Below are 27,013 nucleotides of genomic sequence, written 5' to 3' on the forward strand. Positions count from 1 at the left end.
CTGAAGAAAGTAAGATAAGCTCTGTGACTTTCAGTGTGTGCAGATCTTTTAGACTGTAAAAGCAGGCTATCATCAGAGACTTATGAGATGCAAGTTATGATCTTGGTTTTGTCACCTATCTTCCATCAGCACCACTTAAGCTTTTTGTGCTACTGTTTTCTATCTATATATTGGGATAATATCCCATCTCTCCAATGCATGTTTTGCTTTTGCCATTTCCTCTGATTATGAATTTTGGGGAAGGGAACTCTTCGTATGATGGTGTTTAATGAAGCACACTTAAGCAGCCTCCAATCTCTGTGCTATCACTAAGTACTACTGTAAGGCAGAAAATAATTATGGACTAAAGACAGTAAGTATACTGTCTGATTTGTGGTAACTTCAGGAAAACAAGCTACTTTAAGGCAAGCACCTTTATAGATCTAAGGGTATTTATCTTGAAGTGATTCCTTTTTCCACTTGTGATTTCTTCTTTTTTTTTTTTTTTTTTCTTCCCTGCCGCCCACTCAAGGTCTTTGTGGCAATTTCAATAACATCCAGACTGATGATTTCAGAACGGCCACTGGAGCTGTGGAAGATTCAGCTTCTGCTTTTGGTAACTCTTGGAAAACTAGAGCCAGCTGTTCTGATGTTGAGGACAGCTTTGAAGATCCTTGTTCAAACAGTGTGGATAAAGGTAGCAGGCTTTTCATCCCTGGATTATCAGTGCTAAACAATTTTCCCATGATGAATAACTGAAAAAGCTTTAGAAAGCTCGTAGACATCAAATGCTACTGCCTTTGAGACTGCTACGAGAGAGAACACATTGTTTTTTGCAAGTCGCTAAGGTGACAGCTTTGCTTTCTTTTTTAAAAAGACACACTTCTGGAGAAAGAGGCAACACCTTCTTTGATGGCTTAAAAAGCACACACAACATCAATGAGAACAATTTAGGCTTAAGGCAGAGCGTAATTGGTTGTCAACATTTGGGCCAGATCTTCATCCCATCTAGGTTGTTACAGCTGTGTTGAAGTCAAGAGGAATAAGTTATCAAAACTACTGACTTCGGTAGGCACTTCTGTACTAGGTGCCCTGTCCAGCTTCTCCTTTTGACTGGGTTTGACTATATAGAAGATTTAGAGGGTATTATCATATTACCTAGGTATTATGATATATAATAAAAGCCCACTAAATATTATATGCTTTGTGTTATTGCTTGACTATATTTCATAAAGAACTATGAAAAACAATGAAAATGGGGATTTTTTTCTGATGTTCTGCAAATCCAGTCACAGTAACAGTTTTAGTATTTGGAAGGAAAAAACTTTTCTTTCAGGAAGATGACTGTTTACCTATCCAATTATGTGTATCACCATGTTTATGCCCACTGCTTCCTTCCAGCATCATTTGAACACTTCAGGACATTCTAGGTCTGTGTGATACCTGATAAGAAATATTAATTCACATAGTGGTGTGGTTTAAGTGACTGTGGGCACTTTTTTTTTTTCCCATTCAGAAAAATTTGCACAACACTGGTGTGCTCTTCTGTCTAATACAAGCAGTGTGTTTGCTGCCTGCCATTCTGTCGTGGACCCTGCTGTGTACATCAAGGTAAGTCACGGGTCTAAATCAGGGGCTTATTCTTGTCCAGAGGCTGATTCTGCCATGAAGGAGGTCTGGTCTTCAGGAGTGAAATAGGTTTTAGTAATGCCAGTTTGGAAATATATTCCGTAATGCTGATGAGAAAAATAACAAAATGAGAGTTTATGCAAGATATGGTGGGACTTTTTGCTTGCTGTTTGCTTGCTTGAAATATTAAGTGACTTGTCAGTGAGAGCAGGGATGCTCATGGAAAACAATTCCATTGCATGATCCAGAAGCAAAATGGGCAAAATAGGGTTTGCTGTTTTTGAAAACTGTTCAGTCTTTAAAAAGCTAAATCAGCGTCTCTGTTGGGAATCAAACTGAGAGGTTTCATACTCCATAGATTCCCTCTGATTTGCTTTTAAAGTCATATCTAGTGAGAGAACATACATTGTTTATAACCCATTTATTACTAAGGAGACATTTTGCTTTGTATTTAGAATGCATGAAGCTGCCCACCAGTACTCTTGGTGTTCAGCTGTATAATGTTGTTGATGAAATTGACTGAGCAAGCAAGTTACTGCATTTCTGTGAATAGTAAAGCAGGTTCTGCAAAAACTGCAGAAAATTCAAGTAGGGTCTGTATGAGATACAACTTAGTGAGAAAATTTTTGAGCCTGAATTTTTCCATGAAATTTAATGTGTTTCAGGTACCTTTAAAATTATGGCATATCCTTTCTGCTACCCATGTTTTCCTTTAAAAATGTCTGCTTCAAAACTTAAGTTAACTACATGTAAAATAAGAATTTAATTCACAATTGAAGAAAAGTAATAACCTTCTTTTATTATTATTATTTATTTTTCTATGGGTATGTTTGTTACTCCTGCTGATCTCATAGGGCTTTTAACCACAATTAGTGGAAGCACTTTCCACAACACTAGTAGTGGCAGGACGAAGTGCCATCTGTGCAATATGACCATATTTTTGTTGAGTGGCTGGCTGTATCTGGGTGCTGCCCAGACACCCAATTAAAAGAACTTGAGCTTTACATGTCCTTTATCCCTATTAGTACTATTTCTTTAGACATTGATACATATGATTCACTGTTAAATCATCTTCTCTTATGTACCTGTCATTTAATAGGCTGCATCTTACCTGCGCACTAGACAGGGACACAAACACCAGTCATCGCTGTGTAGTACTTTCAGTTCTGTATATTTTCAGATGATGTTTTTTGGCATGTCCTAACTGTACATCATCATGGGAGGCTGGTATAGACATTTGTTAGTGCTTTAATGAGCTATAGCTGCCACCATCACTCTTATTATTCATCTCTTATGAGTGCTAGACATACCATCATTGCAGTTATATGGCTGTAACAGATTTCCTGTTTCTCCAATTTGCATAACATTTCATTAGCATATGTTTTCTTGTAGAGATGTTTCAAATTAAACTTCATTGGTAGTAATACTTTTCTAAAAATGCATTGGTTGAATACTTTTTGAATTGTTGGATGTTTCCTTGTTCTGTGAGCCAGGCATTATTACACCCGTGCCCTTTTCTGTCCCCTAGAAATGCATGTATGACACCTGTAACGCTGAGAAGAGTGAAGTTGCACTGTGTAGTGTGCTCTCTACCTACTCCAGAGATTGTGCTGTGGCCGGCATGTCCCTGAAGGGCTGGAGACAGGGGATCTGTGGTAAGCATCCTATAACATCCTGGGTAGGGATCTGGGGAACAGCTTCAGGAGACTGCATTTTGTGGCAGCCCAGGGCTTATGAGCTCAGTTAAGGTTGTACATCTTTGAAAAATAGAATAAGCATACGCTCTATAAAAAACCTCTGCCTGCTAAAATCACCTCATGTCCACTTCATGAAGAGGCTCTTAGGAAGCATGCTCCTTGTGTGAATTCAGAGCACAAAGAAAAAGAGTGTAAGGTGTATTAATCAAATCACAACACGTAGTTGCAGTCATGTTAGTTTTGAATTTTTGGGCCTCCCTATGTATGTAAATTCTGAAAGATTTTCAACAGTTCTGCTCAGCCCTTCTGTCTCAGACACTGGCCATATACTGGGCATTATTCTCATTAATTGCACTTTTCCATGTTATAATAAAACAGTAATGACTTCTAATAAATATGTCACTGGTTTTTGGGAATGTTGAAGTGTTTAAAGGTATTTACAGCTCAGGACTACTTAAATAAGTAAGTTTCTTGGAACATACGTTTATATTTGGGTCTATACATAGCCAGTAAATCCTGGATTAGGAGTCCACAAAAATGTGTATTTTTTGGCACTGCCCGAACTTATTATGAGATACTATCAGAGCTGAGAATAAATCTCCCAAATCCCAGATTCTGAATTTTACTTTGAAATTTTCCATTTTTCCATTAATGATCAGATAGTTCAAATGAGTTTTGCCTATTTCAATGTGAAAATAAATGTATAGGTTTTCTGACTAATAATATATCTGAACATAAAACATAACAAGAATGATTTTTATGCCACTTTGATACAGCTATGATCTAGTCAATTACCTGACCTAGAGGCTAGCTGGAAATTTTAATAGAGACAACGCAAGTCACGCAGTGCTTCGTACAAGGCATTTAAGATCACAGTAAGAACAATTTAACAAACCTGTGCTGAAATATTTATAAGGGAACACAGTGTAGTCTACAGTGTATTATCCTAGAGTCACTCAAGTTTATGCACTAGATAGTCTCTGTCTATTGAAAGCTTTGCTGTCAATATAGAATTGCTGACATATTTCATGCCAAATCAAGACTGTTTTGCAGCATGGTTTAGTCTGAAATCTGTGGACTTATGACACAATATTGACTCAAACAGTACAGAAACCTTGGGAAAAATGCTAATGGCTTAATCAGCACAATCATTTTAGGCCATGTGTAAGAAGAAATAATCTTCTGGGAACATACCTGTGATAAGACTGAGGGTTGTGCTATTCATGAGTGAAAGAGTGAACGGGCCAGAACAGTCACTCGCAGTGTCTGTCCTCTTGTGGTGGTTTTAAAGGCTCTTTCAGCTCCTGCAGCTGTGTCCAGCTGTGCCAGGCTGCAGGCAGCCTCCGAGGCAGGTTATATTGTGAAGGGGTGCCTACAGTACAGACAACTCAGTGTAAGAAAAAGGAAATCCTGCTAGCTAACTGATGGCAGTCTGCATATACAACAATCTTTAGTGCAATCACAAACCTTTAGTTGAATTACTGGTTGGGGGGTCAGTAGCCTCTTCTAAGTCATGGCACTGTTTTCCTGGTTCTCCGTGTGTGAACTAGCTTTAAGCTATTTTTGGTATGCTCTGCACTCATGCCTCCAGTTGTGATGTACATATAATCTATAATTACCAATCTGTGACCATGGGTACTATAATGAAATAACCTTTTTCTTACCAGACCTCGCTTTATGAAAACTGATCTTTTCCCTCTGTGAATAAAGGGAGAAAGTAAACACATTATTATTTTTAAAAAAATAATTAACAGTTGAAGCACCCATTCAGGTAAATCTTCTGTTATGTCAGGTGGACTGTGATATAAATTTTTGTTTTAAAATCTTTATTATTATCTTTCTTATTTGGCCTATTGTGATACTTATAAATACCATTCGCTACATCCTCGTCCCACGTCTATGAAGTAGGAAAATATGACCTGCAGACCCTATTTAGTACATGGGATATCGTGTCTGCTCCAGCTGAGACAAGGAAACCAACTGGTTTTTGTTGGTGGAGGTGGTGGTGGTTCTCGTTGTGTACACAAACCTAGCACGCTAACTAATCTAAGAAAGTGTACAACAGTCACGGACTGGAAAACCATACAAAGCTTTGTTTAAGCATGGAGCCTATTGCTGATATGGTGATAGCATTGCTACAAAGATGATTAGCGCAGTTCCCCTTCAGATGGTAACATGAGTTTTCCTCAAGACATCTGTGAGAATTCAAACATGTTTTCTTTGGTAACATCAAATAATTAGCAGAGATCCTTAGCACTGCCCACTTATTGTCAAAACTTAACCCTATAAAATGTTTTTCTTAAATGTATTTCTTAAATTATTCCCATCCAAAGAAATCATTAGTTAAGGAGAGAAGATCCATTTTTTTAACTACATGGGGAAGTGAGAAGTTACAGGTTTCAGTTCGTGATATAAGATAGTATTGCAAATTCTACAAATGACAAAACTATACCGGTTCCCTTATTCAGTCAAGATACACTGTTGCGTATTTCAGTATCCAATCTCATCTAGTTCAGGTTTATGTGATCAGAATTCCTCCAGGCCACTGGGTGACAAAGTCTGCTAGTTAGGAAAAAGTACATCTACGGCTACCAACTTTCAGAATGCTGCATTAACAGTACGAATGATGGTTGCACAGAGAAGGCCATACATCCATTTTATTTCTCTTGCAAAGATCCCTCTGAGGAGTGTCCTGAGACTATGGTTTATAACTATAGCGTGAAGTACTGTAACCAGTCTTGCCGCTCGCTGGATGAACCCGATCTGCTGTGTAAAGTTCAGATCACTCCTATGGAGGGCTGCGGTTGCCCTGAAGGGACCTACCTCAATGACGAGGAGGAATGTGTCACTCCAGATGACTGTCCCTGCTACTACAAAGGCAAGATTGTTCAACCTGGCAACTCCTTCCAAGAAGACAAACTGCTGTGGTAAGCTGCTCTGATGATGCAAAGGCTGAATACCTGGGGGATGTCAGGGCTCACCAGGGAAGTCCCTGCTCTAATCCCTGAATGGGGTCATCCTACCGTAATAATGACAAATTTCCGCTTGATCGTACCAAAGCACATGTTCCCCTGTCAGGTAGTGCAGCCACAGTGAAGGTTAAGATCTTATGTTCCTCCTAGCAAACAGGAAGCTGAAAACATGTAAATTAGAGTCATGTTTGTGATCTATCTCTATGCAAAGTTCATTGTAGTGTGGAAAAAAAAAATAAATCCATATACAATGGGAGCAACATAGGGGCTTTAAGATTGGAGTTTCTGGCTTTGAGATGAAAAAGAGTCAAAACCACCCCCCAGCACATCCTGCAGACTAAAAAAAATGAAAATGGCCAAGGGGAAAAAAAAACGTCTTAGACGTAAACATGAAAAAGAGAGAATTTGGGGGGGATATAACAAAAATAATATAATCTTGTACCTTCAGTGCAAAACAACTGTCTTTTTCTCATTTTCAGCCAGCTGAGGGTAGCAATGCAAACAAATACGAGGGGAAGGCTGAATTTTGCCATGTATTTTTATCTTTAGATGTCTGTGTTCAATCTCTTCCAACTCTCAGATTTTCCTCTGAGGTTTCTAGACTGCTTTGTAAACACAGATTAATTTAGTAATTTAAGAGGTCTCTTGTTTAAAAAAGTATTAGTTTCATCACAGTGATGATAAAAATAAATAAAAATACAATAAATGCTTAGGAGAGACTTGATTTAGGGAAAATATGCAATAAAATAGTGGCAGATGAAGAAAGAGGTTTTAATCGTTAGGTCTTAATCTTCCTTCTGGGGATGGCAGTTCATGTCTGTGAGCCTGATAGCTTTACCAAATATTCATTTTGGTGGGAATTTGTTATTTGCGTGACTAGCAAAGCTTTGCAGAGGCTTTCTCTCTAGTGAGAGAGGAAAGTACAAAGAGCTGATTTCTTTCATTTTATGGAATCTCTTTAGCAAATGCATTCAAGGAAGATTAGACTGCATTGGAGAAACTGTCCTGGTAAACGGTGAGATTTCATTAAATAATGGCTTTACGGTATCAGCTACTATTTATAATTTTTTTCTGTATATCTCTTGCTTCCTATAATATCTCTTGCTTCCTATAATATTTTGGTATTCTGCACATTTTTTGCCTTCTCTCTGTAATGTGCCAGTTATTGATAACAGTTGACTTTGTAAAAATATCACCAGACTTGCTGAAGTTTTCAAAAGACGAAGATATTTCCCAGAGCTTAGAGGTTATCTGCCGCCTCCTCCCATCCTGCTGGTGGACAGAAGTAAAAGCTAATGGAAACCGTAAATGAGAGGCACATGCCGCAATGTGTCTGAGCTCTGAAATGCTCTGCTCTGTTGCACAGTGGCTGATGGTGTCCTTATCGCTTTCGCATGTCTAAAATGGTTTCTTCTCCCTATAGATTGCCCGGCTCCTATGTACTACTTCAACTGCAGCTCTGCGGGTCCTGGTGCAATTGGATCAGAGTGTCAGAAAAGTTGTAAGACGCAGGACATGCACTGTGTAAGGACTTCACCTCCTAGCAGGAGCGTGGGACGACATGATTGTGCATGTATGATTGTCCTTAACAAATGCTGACGCTATTCACAGAGCAACCAGTTTACTGATAATACAGCAGCTATAGCTACCCACCTAGCTGTGACGCTTGCAGCTTGATTGTTACTAATTTACAGCCATAGTGTTTTTTTTTTTTTTTAAAACCCTATCTAAAATCTTGGCATCCAGTGCTAACACCTCTGTAGGCTCCCTGTACGTTCTGTGCATTACCATATTGCCTTGTATCGTATCTTTATATACGCAGTATGTCACAGAATGTGTCTCTGGCTGCATGTGTCCTGATGGGCTGGTACTGGATGGCAGTGGAGGATGTATTCCCAAAGACCAGTGCCCGTGTGTCCATGGAGGACACTTTTATAAACCCGGGGAAACCATACAAGTTGACTGCAACACATGGTATGTTATACTAGGGAGTTTTGTTTTATAACAAAGGGTGTTAAAAATAGTCTCTGTATCTCATGGTGCAGAATGTGTTCTGAAGCACTTCACTTCATCACTGGAGCCATCAGGCATCTAGTAAAAATAAAAAGGGAAATTTTTTTCCTCTCTGCATCACACTGCAGGAGCCTGCGTTTGGGGGGTATAGGTACCAAATGTCAAAGAATTCCCATCTTCTTCCACAGACTGTTTCCACACCAGCTTTAGAAATACCAGCCTCATCCAGGTTAGTTTGGGGCAGGTTATTGTGCAAGGGAGAATTGAGTCTATGTCTGTAGGACTCAGCTCAACCCCAGAAAAAGTATGAATTTAGGGGAATGAGGAACTGCAATGATCTTCCAGCAACTTGAAGCTCCAATTGCTGCAATTGCTGGTGTAATGGTGCTCTAGTCTTCACAGGTACTGCTGATCATGGTGGGTAAGATTCCTTGGATTCTTACCCATTATTTAGCGAGGATGAGGTTGTGTAGTCCTGCCAGGTGGAGGCACAGAAAATAACAGCCAGAAACACTGGTCTGATCATTGCTGGTACAAGCAATCAAATTTAGCATGTGAGGCCAAACCCTGATAAGCAGTCATTGATATCACAGAGGCCATTATGAGGTTTTGTTGCAATGAGGTCTTTGTTTTCTTAGGAGAACAGAACACATAAGGGGGAGGAAAAATCGTAGAGTATCTGTGCCAAGGGAATAACTAGAATTTTCTGTCTAATGATGTCCTTAAGCTGCAGTTTGCCAGGGTAGGATGGAAGATAATGCTGGTACATAACACCATAGTCAGGAGCAGAACTGGCCACATGGTACTTCATGGATTAATATTCAGATATGTTTGAAATATCTAGTTCTTCTTGAGCTTAGGTCCTAAATCCCCAATGTCTGCTGCCAGGCCTTAATGATTTAAATGATATTTGAAGGGGAAAAAATAAAATCAATACACAGAAAGTTCAAACATGTCTTGGTAGAAAACACAATTTTTGTAATTAGCAATCCATTATGTGGCACGGCCTCAGAGCAGTGCAAAAGATTAACCTTTCAATTATTCTGCCCATGTTTGGGGTTAAAGAAAAAAAAAAAAAGCTTTGTACAAAGATTGTGAACCTTATCTTATTCACCTCCCAGCACGTGTAACAAAAGGCAGTGGAACTGCACGGACAATCCCTGCAAGGGAACCTGCACTGTGTATGGCAATGGCCACTACATGACCTTTGATGGGGAGAAGTTTGATTTCCTGGGAGACTGTGACTATATCCTAGCTCAGGTATTACGTTTTTCATTTTGCTACCCACAGCTTACCCTGTAGGGCTCAGTGTGAGTAATTAAAAGGCTACCTCATGCAAAATAGTCAATGCTGATGATCTGAGTTTAACCCCTCTCCTCCTCTACATAGAGCAGACTGTGAGATTTTCTATACAAAAGCAAAGCAATTAATCCTCAGAAATGACACAAGAGGGCACTGTGTGATCCTAAATGATTAACTCCTGGGCTGGACTGGTGTAATTCTAGCATCTGCAAAGGGAAGGGACTGGTATGGTGCTGAAAACTAAAAGTTTCTCTTGGTCATTCAAGAGTGCCAGTTGTTTTTTGTGTCTTAGGCATGTAAAAGGTAGTGTATAGGCCTCAACTCAAGTGTAATTATTGCGTGTAATGACACAGTACTGAACAAGATACTTCATCTTCAAATTACAATTGGTTTTGCTAATACTTAAATATAGCTTTTTGGTTGTGTGTGACTGGCGCTATGACAAGCTTGTTTTTTGCTTAGGCTTTTCTGTTTGAAATTTCTTGTCAAGTATGAGCAGTTCAGCTACCGCTGCATTCTTCTAAAATGCTGCGTTTTGGAGAATGAACACATGACAAAATAGCAGAAATCAGGCTGACATAGCATTCATTTAGAGCTCCTGAAAATGTTTAAGACTGGACTAGTTACATACAAAGCTCTAATAAAATGTTATCTATTTTTCAAAGGACTTCTGCCCCAATAACATGGATGCTGGCACCTTCCGAATTGTAATTCAGAACAATGCCTGTGGGAAGTCACTCTCCATCTGCTCTCTAAAGATCACACTGATTTTTGAGGTTTGTCTGGATTCATTCACAGCTGAGGAGATGTAGTCTTGATTTTGCAGCAGTTGGTGTAATTTGTCCTCATATTCCAACTCAGTTGTTGCTAGACAGTACCTATGGTAGTCAAACAGCCAGAAAGCAGAGATAGACAGGCCAGGAAAGGTATGGATAATTGGCATTGGACACTTCGGCAGACAAGGGGGCTGATACAGGAAGTCAACAGCACTCTGTTTATGTATGCGTGTGTGCGCGCACCTGTGATTCTGTGACATTAGTGGTGGAAAATAATTTTTTTAGAGGAGGGTGTTGCATATTTCTGTGCCATGGTTTATTCACAGGGTAGATCTTAACTACAGAGGGAAGAGTTTCTTCCTTCCAGCTCAGGTTTAGTATTTCCGTAAAGCAAACACAAAAGAGCAAAGAGTTTTCTCCTCGGCTGGAGGGTGAGGGTAGGGTGAAACAAAGTGGCATGACAAGGGGCATTCTAGCATGCCCAATTGCCCATGCACTCAGGAGCTTCTGTGCCAGCAAAACAGATTTCATCTAGAATAAGGACTGTTTATGTGGCCATGAAGTAAGACTTGTCATGCATGGGCAGATGTTTCCCATTGAACTCACTGGGTCTTGTCCATGGCTCACGTGCCTTGGAGTAGGCCAAGACATAGTGCAAGGACTACAGAAAAATGAGATGAAGGAAAAGAGACAGAATGCCAGGGCTGCTATACTAAGTTTTCTACTTGGTTTGCTTCTGTGCGATGTATTTGTTCCTTGTAGAGCAGTGAAATCAGGCTTTTGGAAGGAAGAATTCAGGAGATAGCCACTGATCCAGGAGCTGAGAAGAATTACAAGGTGGATCTCAGAGGAGGCTATATTGTGATTGAAACAACTCAAGGGATGAACTTCATGTGGGACCAGAAGACTACAGTTGTTGTTCATGTGGCACCATCTTTCCAGGTATGTGCTTCACAGACCGAGAGTTACGATTTACAACTCAAACTCCTGCATCCAGAATTGAAGCCTCAGTTTGAAAAGTACAGCTTGGAAAAGTGTTCAGTCCAGTGGAGCAGAAGCAGCAAGTGGGCCGTGCTTTGTTTTATTTCACCATTCAGTTGGTATGGACTGCTCCAAAATACTTGGCGCTAGAAGTAAAGCCAGAAGTAAAGCTCTTTGCAGTATTGGAGAATCTAAAAGAGCGATCTTGTCACTTGAAATCCAGCTTCTTCTAAGACATATTTTGATGGCTGTTTAGAAATTTGCAGCTATTTTTTCTTGGCTTGTTCTGTAGTTTATTTCTGTCAGCCAGTGGGCTGCACTTAAAATAACAAAACCACTTACTGTGCCTATGCAAATTACTCAGGGAAAAGTCTGTGGCCTTTGTGGGGACTTTGATGGCCGCTCAAGGAACGACTTCACAACCAGAGGGCAATCTGTGGAGATGAGCATCCAGGAGTTTGGAAACAGCTGGAAAATAACAAGCACCTGCTCAAATATAAACATGACGGACCTGTGTGCTGATCAGCCTTTCAAGTCTGTCCTGGGGCAGAAGCACTGCAGCATCATTAAGAGTAATGTCTTTGAAGCCTGCCACAGTAAGGTAATCCTGTTCTCTCATCCTTATTGATTTCACACTTGGCATTTGTTGCTATTATGCAGCATGTTTGTGCACAAATCCTTCTTATTAAAGGCTATTATTACATGCATTCTTGAGTACAAGGCCTACTTCTCTCAAAACCTCTCTCTACTGCTATGCCAGTTAAATCCTGTTGCACAGTACTAAGGAAACAGCAGTGCCTCTTTTGAGTAACCAAAGACAAAGGGGATAATAGTTGGCCACCAGAAATAAAAAGCTAGATATCTGTTTGTAAAATCTAGAGATAACTTAGTACAGGGCTGTTTGTACGGGGATCCTTGGGAAAATTTATTCAAATTATGTAAAGAAATGAATTATTTACTTTATTTTAGACACATTGAATTAATCTAAACAGGATCAGGGCTACTAATTCTTAATGAGAATGTCTATGCAAAGCCTCGGTGCATTTTAATAAGCCATTTACAGAGCAAATTTGGCTTAATTTTCTTGGTTAGCTCATGTTGACACTGCTTAAAGCGAAAGAGATGTGAAATTCAGTGGAAATAAGATTTCATTTTATAATCTGTCACTATCTGTCAATTAGAAAATGCACACATTATATAGATGTGCTAACCCAAATCAAGGTAGTTTAGTCCTGCAGAAATTACACTGGAAAGACACTTGAGCGTAAATGCCAGCACACAAATAAGAATGAGAAGATTTAAGGTCCAAATCTACCAGATAGGTGAGCATAGAAAAACAACTCTTGCAAAATGCCCTAGCTTCTTCATGACAATCCCAGGCTGTCACAAACAGTTCTGCCAAATAAACTGCCAGTGGATGGCAGAAATTCAGAGCCCTTTCTCTCATTAAAACATGGTGCAGGAGGTACATCTGTGATAACAGATCTGTTGGTATTTTGATAGGTGAATCCAATACCGTATTATGAATCTTGTATTTCTGACTTCTGTGGCTGTGACAGTGTGGGAGACTGTGAGTGCTTTTGTACCTCAGTGGCTGCTTATTCGAGAAGCTGTAGCAGAGCTGGTGTCTGTATTGACTGGAGAACACCTGCCATTTGCCGTAAGTATTGTATTGAAAATGCATGCAGAAAAATGTTGTTCTATGTGTTCCAGCGCACAGGAAAGGAAGAAGAGCAGAATTCTGACATCTCTGCATGTCTGTGACTTAATAAGCTCTTGTTTGTGAGAATTAGAAAGTGAACCTTTCCCAGTGTCTGAGACTTGGATGTTTTTTTCTTCTGTTCCAGCTGTGTTCTGTGATTATTACAATCCACCTGACAAACATGAGTGGTTCTATAAACCCTGTGGAGCACCTTGTCTAAAGACCTGCAGGAACCCACAAGGAAAATGTGGGAACTTGCTGTATAGTTTAGAAGGTAATTCTTGCTTGAATTTGATACAGTTGATATGAGTTGAAGATATAGTCTGATTTTTAAATGCCTTAAGCATCAATGTTGCTGTCTTACCTTCAAAGACTGCCTCTCTTGCCCCAGAAACTCATTGACCATGTCTCTTCTGGGGCTAATTTACTATGCAATAGTACCATTCATAGCAGAATATGCCTGTTGCCTTTAAACTGGGCAGAGATACAAGGTCATTCAGTTTAAAATTGCAAAGAATAATTATCTGTTGACAAACAGAGTTAATTACAACTTCCAGATGAAAGGAGAAAAGAGGACATGGAAAAATAATTGGCAAAACCGAAAACTTTCATACAGGATCATACTAATTTTGGGATCAAATCTGCATGTGATTGCCTCAGATTCAAGTAAAGCAGAACAAAGTTGATTCTTTTACTTTAACTTTCCAGGCTGCTACCCGGAGTGTAGTCCTGACAAGCCATATTTTGATGAGGAAAGCAGAGAGTGTGTCTCCCTCCCCAACTGCACTTCATGGTAGGTCAGTCAATGCTAAGAGAGATGATAATAGGATTAGAAAAGGCAAGGTAGGCAATGTGTGGTTTATGTTCATAGGAAATCATGACAGTGACAATAATGGTTAAAACCTCAAGGAGCAGGCTTCTTTGTAAAAGTAAATACCATCTGCTAACAGATACTATTCCACATATTCAAGACAATAAAACAACTTCTCTTTATCTTCAGCAATCCCGAAGAGAAACTGTGTACCGTAGACTCTGAAGGTAAGTAACATTTGAATACCTTTCACTGAGTGATGATAAGACTGAAACGACCAGACATCGCATGTTGCTGCAGGCATGTTGCTAGCTAGTTCAATAGGTGGAGTCAGAGCAGTACGAACGTGCCAGTGTCTTATCACTCATCAAGGCAGTAATCCCAGCCATATTCCCTGCTAAAATGGAATGTTCCCATGCTCTAGGCTGGGTGTGAGGACAGCACCAGTTCTGATGCTTTCAGCAGCCAGTAATTCCTCTATGCAAACTGACTCCAAGAAGCACCAGCAACAAGAAAAATCCAACTCACTTTAAATAAATGAGGTAGACTCTCAGTGCAACTTCTCAAGTAGAAACTGAGAATATTTTCCAGTCAGATAATTCATTTTTGCTTATATGAACTACAGAACGGTAAATCCAGGGTTTGATTTTCATTTATATTGGTATAAGGAGAGAGTGTTCCCTGGTATGATGGCATTTGCTTTTCTGTTGCCTCAGATTGCCTCTGTTGCTACAACGGGAAGACTTACGCCTTCAATGACACTATATACATCCAAACAGATGAGGTCGGGTGTGGTAATGCTGTCTGTGGTCCTAATGGAGAGATCATCAAAACATTCATCCCTTGCAACACACCATCTGCACCAGCACAAGGTACTATTTATACAAGGTTTGGTGGTGATTTTATTAAGTCTGTAATGGTAACAAGATTCCTCTGTCTCTGAAAAAGACTACTCCTACCTCCATGTCCATGCCAAGCACAGATTTAAGGCAGTTCATGCTTCAGGAAGGAGGGGCCAGAGCGCGTAGGTTTCATGGTGTGCACTAAAAATGTAATTTTATAGCTGCTTACTGTCAGTGGGGTAAGGATAGAATAAAGGGTTTCATCCATTTTTCAGTAGAGCTTATACAGTATCTTTGGACCTTCCACAATTAGTCTGGTGTGGTTACTCTCAAAATTTCATAGTTATTATAAACCTTGTTTTTCTCCTTCTCATATTGTTCTTACTGTACTGGTTTCTATATTGGAGAAATTTCTATGTTGGAGAAGCCAGTCTCAAAGAGATCACTGGAACAAGAAAATAAAACTACCTGGTGATTTATTCTCCTCACAAAAGAGAAGTTGCAGTTTGAAGGGGACATGTATAAGCAGAAAATAGGCAGTAAAAAGATGAAAAGATGAAGTTGTGCTATGATTGTAGCAAAAAAAAAAAAAAAAAATCATTGCTGAAAAAAAAATAAATTATTATCCTGCAGTAGCAAATTATACAAAGTGAGGCAAGCAGAACTAAAAGCTATCTTCGCTACTCAAGTGAGTGGAAGAGTTAAAGACCTGATGGTGAGCCCATGTGTTTCCTGTGTTTACATGTGTCCTGGTTTCAGTTAGGACAGTTATTTTTCCTCCTAGTAGCTGGTAGGGTGCTATGTTTTGGATTAGGATGAGAAGAGTGCTGATAACATGCTGATGTTTTAATTGCTGCAGAGCACTGCTTATACTAAGCCAAGGACTTTTCAGCTTCTCACTCTGTCCTGCCAGCGGGCAGGCTGGGGGTGCAGCAAGAGCTGGGAGGGGACAGACCCAGGACAGCTGACCCAAACTGGCCAAGGGGTATTCCATACCATCTGACGTCATGCTAAACAATATATAGGGGTGGCTAGCTGGCGTGGGGGGGCCGGCTGCTCGGGGTTGGGCTGGGCATCGGTCAGCGGGTGGTGAGCAATTGCATTGTGCATCACTTGTTTGTACATATTATTATTATTATCATTATTATTTTCTATCTTAATAAACTGTCTTTATCTCAACTCACAGGCTTCACTTTCCCGTTTCTCTCCCCCATCCCAGAGAGGGAGGGGGGAGGGTGAGCAAACGGCTGTGTGGTGTTTAGCTGCCAGCCGGGTTAAACCACAACAACATGTTTCATTCCAGGTGTTATGTGGTACTAGCTGGGAAAGAAAGGATTATTCAAAACAGAGTATAGAGTGGCTTCATTAAATGACTACATGATCTTTTTGTATTTAAACCAACAGATGCTTCACAATTAGACATTAAAAGACAGAATGGTGTGCCACTGGAAGTCACCTCTCCAAAATCAGGTGATGCCATACAGGATTAGGAAGTTCAATAAAACCTTAATTTGGAATCAAATTAAGAGAATAAAACAAAACTCCCTTCCACTGTCTATATAAAAATACCTGATACACAAACTTGAAATAGTGTGTGTAATATTCTAGTAGTGTATAGTGTATGTGTATGGGGGTTATAAGTATATAGAGAGGGTGTTTTTAGTGTGTACCAGTACAGAATGTGATGGAGGTATAAAATGATTTTGTTCTTCTTGTAAACATAGAGAATGTAATAGACATTGTAGGGCTTGGATGTAGAGTAGCAAAGGATCTGGTCATTAGTAGATTTCCTTTCCTGCAGAACCACATATGCAACCTGTAACATCTGCACCACCATCATCAATGCTAACCACTCCCTGCTTCTGCACTGACAATGGACAATTGCTACAAATGGGTGAGAAACCAAGCAATTTTTTTTTTTTTTCTGCACCGTTGATGTGAAAAGATGTAATGTTAGATAAATGTGCTCCAGCAAGTGCTGATTCTGTCTACTGCAATTACACATGGAGTTATGTCTTTGAAGTGTAACTAACACCTTCAAAATTACAGTTCTCAAGTACCCTGTGACTTTGTCCTGGTTTGGATATCCCTGGTGTTAGGAAGTTTAGAGCAGATGCTTCATTGTACTCCAGCACAAACCCTGACTCACAAATCCCAAACATAGGTTTGTAATCTACATTCATATTCCAAAGATAGAGGATAGAAGGCTCCTTTTCATCTTAGTAGCTCCTGAACCATTTATCTCATGGTCTTTGTGAAGAGCAGATATGCTTAGTGACGTACTCAGTATTCTCTCCACTTGGACTCATTTTCAATCACTTTCAATTCCCAACAGTGTACTCAATGAAGAATCTGCAGAAGAGCTGCAGATTTGCCACCTGTGGCCCTCCCTCAGGCTTTGCCATTTGGATGAATTGAGCCCTGCTTCAGTTGTTAGATTCAAGCAGTTGCAGACAGTCACAGCTAAAGGTGGCCATCAGGTGCAGTCAGGCCCAGCTAAATGCAGGGCTGAATATGTGATTGATCTGTGATGCATAGCCTTTAAGAGTTCACAGCAAACATTTACCACTTTCATAGGCAATTCAGTTCTGACTGTTGGATTTTGGCCTTGCAGGAGAAAATGTTTCTCTGGCAATGAATATATCAGGTCATTGTGCTTACTCCATTTGCAACGCTTCATGTCAGATTGAATTAATCTGGGCAGAGTGTAAAGTTGGTCAAACTGAGGCACTCAACATCTGTGATCCAGACTCTGAAGACTGTCCACCGACAGCTGCACCCAGTGCAACAAGCCTAGTTCCTGCTACCACATTGGCTCCTGTGAGCGATTGTCCTGGGCTCATTCCTCCTAGAAAGGTGAGTGACTGGAAAGAAGAAGGTGTGGTTCTTCACAGTGTTGCCTCCAGCCAAGATTTGGCATTCTCCACATACAGATTCCTCTGATGCTGGTCAGCACCACTGCAGCTGACCTGTACTTGTGGCTGAATTAGGTGATTGAGAAATACAGCAGAAGCCCTCAAATAATTTAGGGAATAAATTGAATATTATGCTGTTCAGTGAAAAATCTAACAGGCTGTAGGCAGGCAGAGCCACATGAGCTGAAGAAAGGCTAGGAAACCCCACCTGTCTGTATCCCACCATCACAAGTGGTCAAAATGTTGCAGAACAGAACAAAATGTCAAAGCTCTGATTGCAATACTTTCAATATTATCTGACAGAAAGAGTAGATAGCAAATAACACCATATCAAACAGGAATGTGAATGGAGGGTGGTAGGTGTATGTGGTTTAAAAACCTTTGTTATATTACTTTGTTGTGTTCCTCTCCTGCTCTCTTTCAATCTGTCAATAGTATAATGAATCATGGAATTTTGGAAACTGCCAGATTGCCACTTGCCTGGGAGAAGGAAATAACATTAAACTGTCCAGTGTGACTTGCCCTCCTCAGCAACTGAAACTCTGTGTGAATGGTTTCCCATTCATGAAACACTATGATGAAACTGGCTGCTGTGAAGTGTTTGAGTGTCAGTGTAAGTACTGCGGCAGGTGAATTCCTGAAATTTATGTTATGCTCAGCCCAGCAAGATAAATCTGTGTGATCAACATCTGTATTATCTTTGTATTGATTCAGTAGGATATAATGGAGCAGAATTCCCACCTAAAACATTGGCTAATAAGAGCAGATAAGAGTCCTTGCTAAGCTATCTTTTCTTCATCAAACTGGTCATTTCAGCTCTCACTAAAAGAGATTATAAAAGTTAAAATCAGCCTGAAGCTGAGAAGTCAAACTTGAAGTGCGCCACTTTGTCTTCCAGGTATTTGCAGCGGATGGGGAAATGAGCATTATGTGACCTTTGATGGAACATATTATCATTTTAAAGAAAACTGCACATACGTCCTTGTGGAGCTAATTCATCCCAACTCTCACAACTTCTGGATTCACATAGACAACTACTACTGTGGTGCTGCTGATGGAGCAATTTGTTCAATGTCCCTTCTCATTTTTTATTCCAATTCTGTTGTTATTCTGACACAAGCAATGGAACATGGAAAAGAAACAAACTTGGTAAAGTATTTTGTTAAAACGAATCCTCAGAATTATTTTGCTGTAGCTGTATTACTCTACTGCCAAATGGTCTGCCATGACAAAGGACAAAGCTCGTTACAAATGGCATGAGTAGGAAATGCAGTAACATTCCTCACTTTTTCCTTAGTGTCAGCAAAAAAAAAAAAGTATATTCTAAAAACTTGGAAAATTGTCACATAACTGAAAGCTGTGTTTTTTTTCCTTATGGAAGTAGTCAAATATAAATTAGAACATATTAAGAAGGAAGCACTTGGAACTGCCTAAATGATTGCCTTTGTCAGACTTCATTTGGTGCACCTGAGAGCTGAATTTGTGTTCTACTTGCCAGACGCAAACTATGTATCTTACTCAACAGAAGAATGTCCATAGAGACCGTTTGCTTCTCTTCTTTATAGATTTTATTTAATGATAAGAAAGTTGTTCCAGACGTTTCCACGAATGGTATCAGGATAACCAGTTCTGGCCTTTACGTCATAGTTGAAATACCTGAATTAGAAGTTTATGTCTCCTACAGTCGTCTTGCGTTTTACATAAAACTGCCTTTTGGAAAGTTTTATAACAATACCATGGGACTGTGTGGTGAGTGTGCTCATCAGCTGACAGTAAAGAATGCAATAAATTTTCCTCCTCCTTTCTTTTGTCTACTTGTAAACATCTCTAAACTTTTGCAACTCCAGTGATTTTTAAGTTTCAAAAATTTTAACAAAATTGTCTCCAGTGAAAAGGCACTGTCAGAAGATATAGTTTTGAGTCTCTTCCTTTCATTCTGTCCACATTTGCTGGTGGATGGAGACAAGCTTTCTCTAAGTCTCCCCCTTGATCATATTAAACTTATTCACTATGGGAGTATACAGAAGAGAGTCCTGTGTTAGAGAGAACCATCTCAGTTTCTTTAGCCATCATAAGGAATGCATTAACCAAGCCCTCAGCTCTGGTTTTCATGAGTAACTGGCAAACTATTTCTTATAGCCTTCTACAAAGTTCTTGTGAACTCATCCAGTACCATGTGTGTTACTTTCTCACAAGAAGAACTGCCTTCCAGGTATTGCTGTTTTGTGTAAAAGTAGTTTTATCAGCATCAACTGTCCTTGAACTGTCACTTTGTTTTTATGTTGCTACCAGGTACGTGCACCAACCAGAAGGCTGATGATGCTATGAAAAGGAATGGTGAGATCATTGAGTCCTTCAAAGAGATGGCAATAGATTGGAAAGTCCCAGATCCTACCAACAGATACTGTAATTCAGGTGTCTCAGAACTGGCTGAGATTGAAAATCATCAGCATTGTGAGCCTTCTGATCTGTGTAAAATCATCTGGTAAGACAGCTTCCAAAAGAGACAAATGAGATAATTTTGTGCTTAACTGCAGGGCTTGGGTGAACTGCTTATGGGATACAATGAAAATATGAATTCTAGCGTACCTTGAAAAAGTGAGCAGTGGACTGATGTATGAACGTTCCTGAGTTTTGCAGATCAAAATCAATCCTCCCATAATAGTGTCTGCTACTTGGCACTGGCTCTGCTTGTCATTTCTGGAGAAGTTAAGTGGGAACTAGCTATAATTCAGTGTCTGAATGCTTTGGGAATGAACAGGAACAGAGTCAGAATATAGCCAGCAGGTGTGTGTGTCTGTTTTTAAAATAATTTTGTGGTTTTAAATAGCATTGTCAACAATGTTGACATTAAAATGTCAGTATATAGAATTATAGCTGTGAGCCATGCAGGAGAGTCTCCTTTGCAGGTCTCAGTCCAATGTAAAATTGCTTTGTTTCAAAGCATTGTAAAGAATGGGAGGTAAAGCTTTCTTAATTAAGCTGTGTGGGTGTATTGTCTATTGGAGCAACTTGTAGTTTTATCTTTACCTTGAGGCTCTCTCTGGGTGGGGATTGGTTTGGCTCCACATGTGGGCATATTGCTTATTGGAGCAATTTGTAGTTCCGTCTTCACCTTGAGGCTTTCTCTGGGTGCGGATTGGCTCTAATTTGAATTCTTCCTTGGAAGTAACCCAAGAAAACAAAACGCCGTATCTGTTTCCTTGCTTTGAGAAGGAACCTGACCGAGTGCCACAGTGTGGTTCCCCCACAGCCCTACTACGAGGCCTGCGTGGCCAGTGGTTGCTCGGACCAGCACCCCAGCACTGAGTGCCAGAGCATGCAGACATATGCGGCCTTGTGTGGGCTCCACGGAGTCTGTGTGGACTGGAGGAGGCAGGCAAACGGGCAGTGTGGTAAGCCTGGGAAAGGGAAAGACCTTCTGGTGGTGAAGTGGCTCTGGTCTGTTCTTCCCTCACCCACACACCTGCTTCTGTCCCTCCGCATCGTCAGGCTTCAGTCCTTCCTAAGCTGCTCTGGGCCTGAGAAATACAGGAACTGATCAAGAGTTGCAGTTCAGAAATGGTACAAAACAAGTCGGAAACAGGCCCGCGGTCTTTCCTGCAGCTCTCAGCAGAAAAGTGGGTTTGGACATTAGCCACTTTCCTCCCCTTTGTGTCAGCTACAGCTTTGTCGCTAGATGGCAATGCATAGCTTCTTTACCCTGCTCAGGGGACCTGGGTAAACACTACTGGGTAGTGTTGCAAGCGCCTTGCCGAATCCATTAAACCCCTCTTGCTGAAGATGTGGGGACCCCTTGTTGGGCCAGAGCCTGGGCTGTGCTGTCTGTGGGGCAGCCTGAGCAAGTGCATGCTGTATGTCTGTCGTGTGATGGAGGGTACGAGTAGGCCCAGGCTTTCTAACCCATGTGCTGCAATGCTCCACAGAGGCCAGCTGTGTTCGGGATCAGGTCTACAAGCCATGTGGAGAAGCAAAAAGACACACTTGCTTCAGCAGGTGGGTCATGTCCTAAGATTTGAAAAGTGCCAAGAAAGGCTGGAAGTTGGCATTTCTTTGGGTATTAGGTATCTGCTTGCCCCAGGCATGTTTCTGCCTCTCACTCATTTCTGTTTATTTTCTAATTGTGCAGAGAAGTCATTATGAACATCGTCCCCTCCCAAAATAACACACCAGTGTTTGTAGAGGGATGCTACTGCCCTGATGGAAAAACTCTGCTGAATGATCATGATGGCATTTGTGTTTCTGTCTGCGGTAAGAAATGTAAAAGGTGGGATGGGGAGGGGTCATAAGACTATAAGCTCACGTAAGTGGGATGTTCTGATACAGGGGAAATAAGGGAGACCTTCATACTGAACATTCCTAGCTAGGCTGGAAATGTTTCTGATTGACAGTTTCCCCCTACTTTTACATGGAAAGTGAAACTTTTGAAAGAACAAAGTATATTTAGGAGGAGAATATTGAAATATTTTGGATACACGACTTGTGTCTTTGCACTCTGTATCTTTGTGTCTATTTCTCAGATTCCTTTTATTCCTGTACTCTCACTTCTGTTGTTTTCCCCAGTTCAGTTATCACTAAAGGAATCTGTAATTTGTTTTATAGGTTGCACTGCACAAGATGGATCAGTGAAACAGGTAGGAAAAAGGAAAATGCTAACTTTATACTATAGCTGGGTGCTGTGACCTATGGTAAAAATGATTGCATGAGTTTCTTTTAATTCTAAGCTTAAATACTAGTGAACAGTGTTGACAGTGGGGAAGAAAATAGCAGATTTTAGTAACTCCAGGACTCATTAATAGAGATACGGAAATAAAATCAGCAGTTTGTGGGAATCAATTTTCTGGAGAAGTAACAAGTTTCCCTTTCTGGATAAATGTAAACCTCCAAAGGAAGATGGCAGGATTTTTTTTCTTCTCTTCCCTCTGGGATTTGAACTCTGATTTTTCCAACATTATGAAATAGGGCAATCTGTCCCTGTGCTGCTTTGTCATAGGCATTCATTAGTCTAATGCTTCTAGATTTTGCTCTCTGAACAACTACCTCTTTTGTTTTCACAGCCTAGAGAAGCTTGGGAGCATGACTGTCAATACTGTGCTTGTGATGAAGGGACCTTGAATATCTCTTGCTTCCCCCGCCCTTGTGCTAAATCTCCACCTATCAGTTGCACTAAAGAGGGCTTTGTACGCAAAATAAAACCACGTCTGGATGATCCATGCTGCACAGAGACAGTCTGTGGTATGTAGATGATTCACGTGGCATCATTTGCCTCATGATGATCCTCAAGTGAAATTTAAAAAATAATACGCAACAGGTACCAGATTCAAATAAACACACTAGATTAATAATTTATTCTTGCTGTCAGAAGAGACCTCCTCTGGTTCAGCTTCTATTCTAAACTAGAGCCATGTCCCCCTTGATATTTAAGTGGGAAAATGCCACATGGATCATTGGGACCACTAGGTAGTTCCCAGGATCCTCTGGCTCTTGTCCCTTCTGAGATGCTGGGGTGATCCTTGCACATAGATTCATCCAATATGGAAGGATGGACTTTCCTGTCTCTCTTAAGGCCTCACGTGTAGCTTCTTTATATGTTTGCCCTCACCATTCAGTGTGCATCCTCCCAGTCCCAAATGCCTGCAACAGCACAGGACCTCCTCATTAGTCTGCTCAGGCCCTGGCCATTCCTAGCACCCATAGGAGGATGAAGGACGGGATCCTGGCAATGGTGGGATGTTTTTCTCTTCCTCATCCCTTCGTGCTCCTCTACATTGGGCTTCTTTGGGTGCCTTGAGGGAGCAGTGGGCACTGACGGGGTGCTGTAGCTTACACCTTCTTACCTTTATGTCTCTGGCCCTCATCCACTGCTTCTTCCTTTTTTTTTTTTTTTTTGTTGTTTTGTTTTCATTCTCATTTGCTTTTACCCCAATTCTTTTTTTCTATCACTTCATTTTTTCTCTGAGGTGAGTGTGTTTGTGTTTAGTTTGTTAGCAATGACATCTAGTAGGGGAAGAGAAAGAGGAGCAAGGGCCAGAACTGTGTGCCCAGGGAAGACCTTTACAATAGGGCAAGCTTGGAGAAACTTTATTTGTACATGTCCCAACCTCCAAAACTGGTTCAAGAATCATTTATGTCTTCCCTATTTCTTGAATATTCAAACTTTGGTCTGCAAGAAAAACTGCTGGACAGGATGATTTGGCTTACTTTATCTCCATTGTCTATTGCAGAATGTGATATAAAAACCTGTGTTATCAACAAAACAGCGTGTGACTTAGGTTTCCAACCTGTGGTAGCTATATCAGAGGATGGTTGTTGTCCTATTTTCTCATGTAGTAAGTACCATGTTTCCTTAAGAAATTTTATTTATTCCTTCGACTATTTCAGTTTTTCTAAACGAGTCAATATCACAAGAAATAGCCTCTCCCTTTCCTTCCCAGCCTTTAAAATGTTATTGTGGTGGTATAAGTGGTGTAAGTTCTTTGTAGATAATATCCAATGAGCTCTTGGGATGTAAGTTATTGATCAAATACTGCATTTCTATTACCTTGAAGCCATACATCCACACAGTTCTGGTGTCAAACTGTGTTTCTGGAATTGCTCACCTGATCCAACTTCCCATTTTCTCAGTGACCAGCAAGGTGGTTAACAATAAAGAAAAGCTCAGCTAAATTCAATCATGGGTAACTACAAGAAATACATTGTTTTTGCCATATGGAAGATGCCAGGTTATAGAATTACCCCACACTTCATGCATAACATCTGAGCAGATGTTAAATGTGGGCTTCAGAATAACAATTTAACAGCATGTTTTTCCCTCTATTGTGCCAGCTATGAAGGCTACCAAATAAACTCAGTTCTACTCTTTGTCTTCTCTAAATCACTGAGAATTTAGAGATGAGTATAGTAACTGGTTACATCATTCCTAGCACCTTTTCATTTTATTTTTCTTACAGTACCAAAAGGTGTATGTGTTTCTGAAGGAGTTGAATTTAAGGTAGGTCTTCCATACACTACTTTCCACTGGTTGATGCAGCCTGAATCAGAATTTTCTAAACTTGTTATTGTCAACACTTAAAAAAAAAAAAAAAAAAAAAAAAAAAAGGCAGGATTAAAGTGAACATTATTTGATCCCTGCCAGCAGTCTGTGTTACTGGTAATATTAATGAATAGGTAATGCTAGAGACCAGTAGCTTGCTTACTAAATGAGATCTTACCTGTGTTTAAGAGTCTAGAAGTCAGAATTGTGATTGAGTACAAATTTTAAAACTCATTGGATATTGTAAGATTAATTACTAGGTCAAACAGAGGAAAAATTGAAGTTTGGAGTTTATAAGATAACTCATGTAATGTCAGCAATGCACTTGAATATGTCAGCCTCAAATTCATTTTGTGATACTGAGAAGTGTCAGGTTTAAAGCCAGAGATCTGGAGGTATTCATTTCAGGAAGTTCTACCAGAAATAAATCCTGAGAATAATCATTAATGTTTGATAGTCCAGGGGACATATGTTTATTCTAGAACCCACCAATTTCTTGGTGTTGTCTGTTTCCTCTCTGCTTTTCTTTATCTTGTCAGCCTGGGGCAGTGGTGCCTAAGAGCTCCTGTGAGGACTGTGTGTGCACAGATGAACAGGATGCTGTGACACAAACCAACCGCATCCAGTGTGTTCCAGTGAAATGCCAAACCACCTGCCAGCAGGTCAGTGCCACGCACTCAGCCTCCCCCACCACAAACAATGGCTGTTGGGGGATGCATGGTAGAACCGTGGCAGTAAAACTGCTGCCTTGGTAAAAGATAGCAGGATATAATCTTCTATTAGGTCCTCTTTAGGATGCTGGCCATTTTTGCTCTACCAGTTTAAGAGGTCACCCTTTGAGAGATGCCCTGAAGGGAAGTGATTGTAACCCTGCTAGAGGGAAGTCTGACTGCTGAAAGATGATGTTTATGTTGTTCTGTTGGTGGTGTTTTCAGCTCAAAAATTAAAATTATAAGGAAATCACACAGTTGAGTTTCCAGATGCTGCTTCGTACTTCTGAGCTGAGAGTCTGTGCACAAACTGCTCAGTCTATTACTGAATGTAAGCAAAGAACGGTTTCTGTTCCATTCTCACCCAGAAAAGGCTAGATCCACTACCAATCCTAAAAATGGATAAAACCATTAGCCTTTATCTTGAAGCAGGACAGACCCATGGAAAGACTGCTGGATACCTAAAACATAGAGAAGGAAATAACTGATGCACTATCTTCATGTGTCTGACAGTGACAGTTCCAGTGAATAACTATATCAGACCAAGTGCTGGTAGTAGATTTTTCAAGTAATCACCTGATGAATTAATTTATTTGTTCTAACTTGTGTGTTAGCACAAAGAAGAGCAGCAAATAGCAGGGTGTATATGGTAACTGAAGTGACCCAGAAGTACATTCAAAATGGGAAAGAAGTCATCAGCTTTAATTGTCAGGCTTAAAGTGATTCAAACAGGTTTCTAACGGCAACAGAAATGAAACCAGAAGGCTGGCTCATTTCCACTGCCACCTCCAGCGTGGCTTTGATTTGACAGTGTTTTGTGAGCAGGACTGCAGGTAACATGGCTAAATGATGACCTTATTCCCACAGGGTTTCCGCTATGTGGAACAGGAGGGTCAGTGCTGCAGCCAGTGCCAGCAAGTGGCTTGTGTGGCAAATTTTCCATTTGGCAATGTCACCATTGAGGTGAGTGCTCCTTTGCTCTGCATGGAAAGCTGAATTATCCAAAAGACCTCAACATTTTTTGAAATCAGTGTCGTACATTTTGAAGATGGGAAGACCTTTAGGAGATTTTAAAATGTCTCTGTTTCCAAAGTGTTAAGTTTTATATGGCTGCTCCTTGCTGTGTGCATCTTGCAGACACTGTGTTGAAAATTATGCATTTCTGGCAGGAATGGAAATCATGTCACCCTCTCTTCGTGATATGCAGCACGGGGAAAGAATTTGTAGGGAATGGTGACATTGCAAAACACTGCTCTTGCAGAGATATGTGAGCTGGCTTCACATTACACTGCTCTGATACTGGAAGAAATGTCATTTATCTTGCCCTGGAAATACAAAGCTAAATAGTCTGAGCAAGCTGATATAGCTGTACTAACACTGGTTCTGAATTTGCTTGGGCAAAAACTGAAAGTGTTGTAGCTGCTGCAGTGTAGTTCACCTTGGTAATACCCAGGTAATACACCACATCTCCTCAGCATAGTGTTGTGTAGACGTGAACTGAACCTCAGGCTAGCTGTTTGCTTTGATTACAGCCTGCTATTGCTGTGAACAGTTAATGCTGCCGTCTCACCCAGTGGCTATTTTCTTATGTGATATTTCTTCTCTGGTAGCTCCTGAGCTCTACATCTTTTCTATTTCATCCTTTTGATCC

The 27,013-nt window shown here is 40.4% G+C and overlaps 1 protein-coding gene across 3 annotated transcripts in view; it reads left to right on the forward strand.

Moving 5' to 3' along the window:
• The window catches only part of LOC118168642 (mucin-5B), a 45,566-nt gene that overhangs the window by 14,642 nt on the left and 3,911 nt on the right, over positions 1 to 27,013 (forward strand). For all 3 annotated transcript variants that reach the window (XM_035329187.1, XM_035329188.1, XM_035329189.1), the window contains 32 exons: positions 512 to 676; positions 1,496 to 1,590; positions 3,137 to 3,263; positions 5,980 to 6,232; positions 7,240 to 7,292; positions 7,701 to 7,801; positions 8,100 to 8,251; positions 9,412 to 9,550; positions 10,258 to 10,368; positions 11,131 to 11,310; positions 11,714 to 11,950; positions 12,853 to 13,009; positions 13,197 to 13,325; positions 13,760 to 13,844; positions 14,052 to 14,089; positions 14,579 to 14,734; positions 16,109 to 16,174; positions 16,506 to 16,598; positions 17,319 to 17,560; positions 18,055 to 18,232; positions 18,518 to 18,768; positions 19,185 to 19,368; positions 19,912 to 20,104; positions 20,836 to 21,014; positions 21,546 to 21,615; positions 21,749 to 21,870; positions 22,222 to 22,253; positions 22,677 to 22,854; positions 23,844 to 23,948; positions 24,570 to 24,610; positions 25,192 to 25,314; positions 26,230 to 26,325. In XM_035329187.1, the coding sequence (XP_035185078.1) occupies positions 512 to 676; positions 1,496 to 1,590; positions 3,137 to 3,263; positions 5,980 to 6,232; positions 7,240 to 7,292; positions 7,701 to 7,801; positions 8,100 to 8,251; positions 9,412 to 9,550; positions 10,258 to 10,368; positions 11,131 to 11,310; positions 11,714 to 11,950; positions 12,853 to 13,009; positions 13,197 to 13,325; positions 13,760 to 13,844; positions 14,052 to 14,089; positions 14,579 to 14,734; positions 16,109 to 16,174; positions 16,506 to 16,598; positions 17,319 to 17,560; positions 18,055 to 18,232; positions 18,518 to 18,768; positions 19,185 to 19,368; positions 19,912 to 20,104; positions 20,836 to 21,014; positions 21,546 to 21,615; positions 21,749 to 21,870; positions 22,222 to 22,253; positions 22,677 to 22,854; positions 23,844 to 23,948; positions 24,570 to 24,610; positions 25,192 to 25,314; positions 26,230 to 26,325 (4,331 nt within the window). The remainder of the gene's footprint in view (positions 1 to 511; positions 677 to 1,495; positions 1,591 to 3,136; positions 3,264 to 5,979; positions 6,233 to 7,239; positions 7,293 to 7,700; positions 7,802 to 8,099; positions 8,252 to 9,411; positions 9,551 to 10,257; positions 10,369 to 11,130; positions 11,311 to 11,713; positions 11,951 to 12,852; positions 13,010 to 13,196; positions 13,326 to 13,759; positions 13,845 to 14,051; positions 14,090 to 14,578; positions 14,735 to 16,108; positions 16,175 to 16,505; positions 16,599 to 17,318; positions 17,561 to 18,054; positions 18,233 to 18,517; positions 18,769 to 19,184; positions 19,369 to 19,911; positions 20,105 to 20,835; positions 21,015 to 21,545; positions 21,616 to 21,748; positions 21,871 to 22,221; positions 22,254 to 22,676; positions 22,855 to 23,843; positions 23,949 to 24,569; positions 24,611 to 25,191; positions 25,315 to 26,229; positions 26,326 to 27,013) is intronic.

The sequence above is a fragment of the Oxyura jamaicensis genome, chromosome 5, assembly GCF_011077185.1.
Source record: "Oxyura jamaicensis isolate SHBP4307 breed ruddy duck chromosome 5, BPBGC_Ojam_1.0, whole genome shotgun sequence".
Lineage (NCBI taxonomy): Eukaryota > Metazoa > Chordata > Aves > Anseriformes > Anatidae > Oxyura > Oxyura jamaicensis.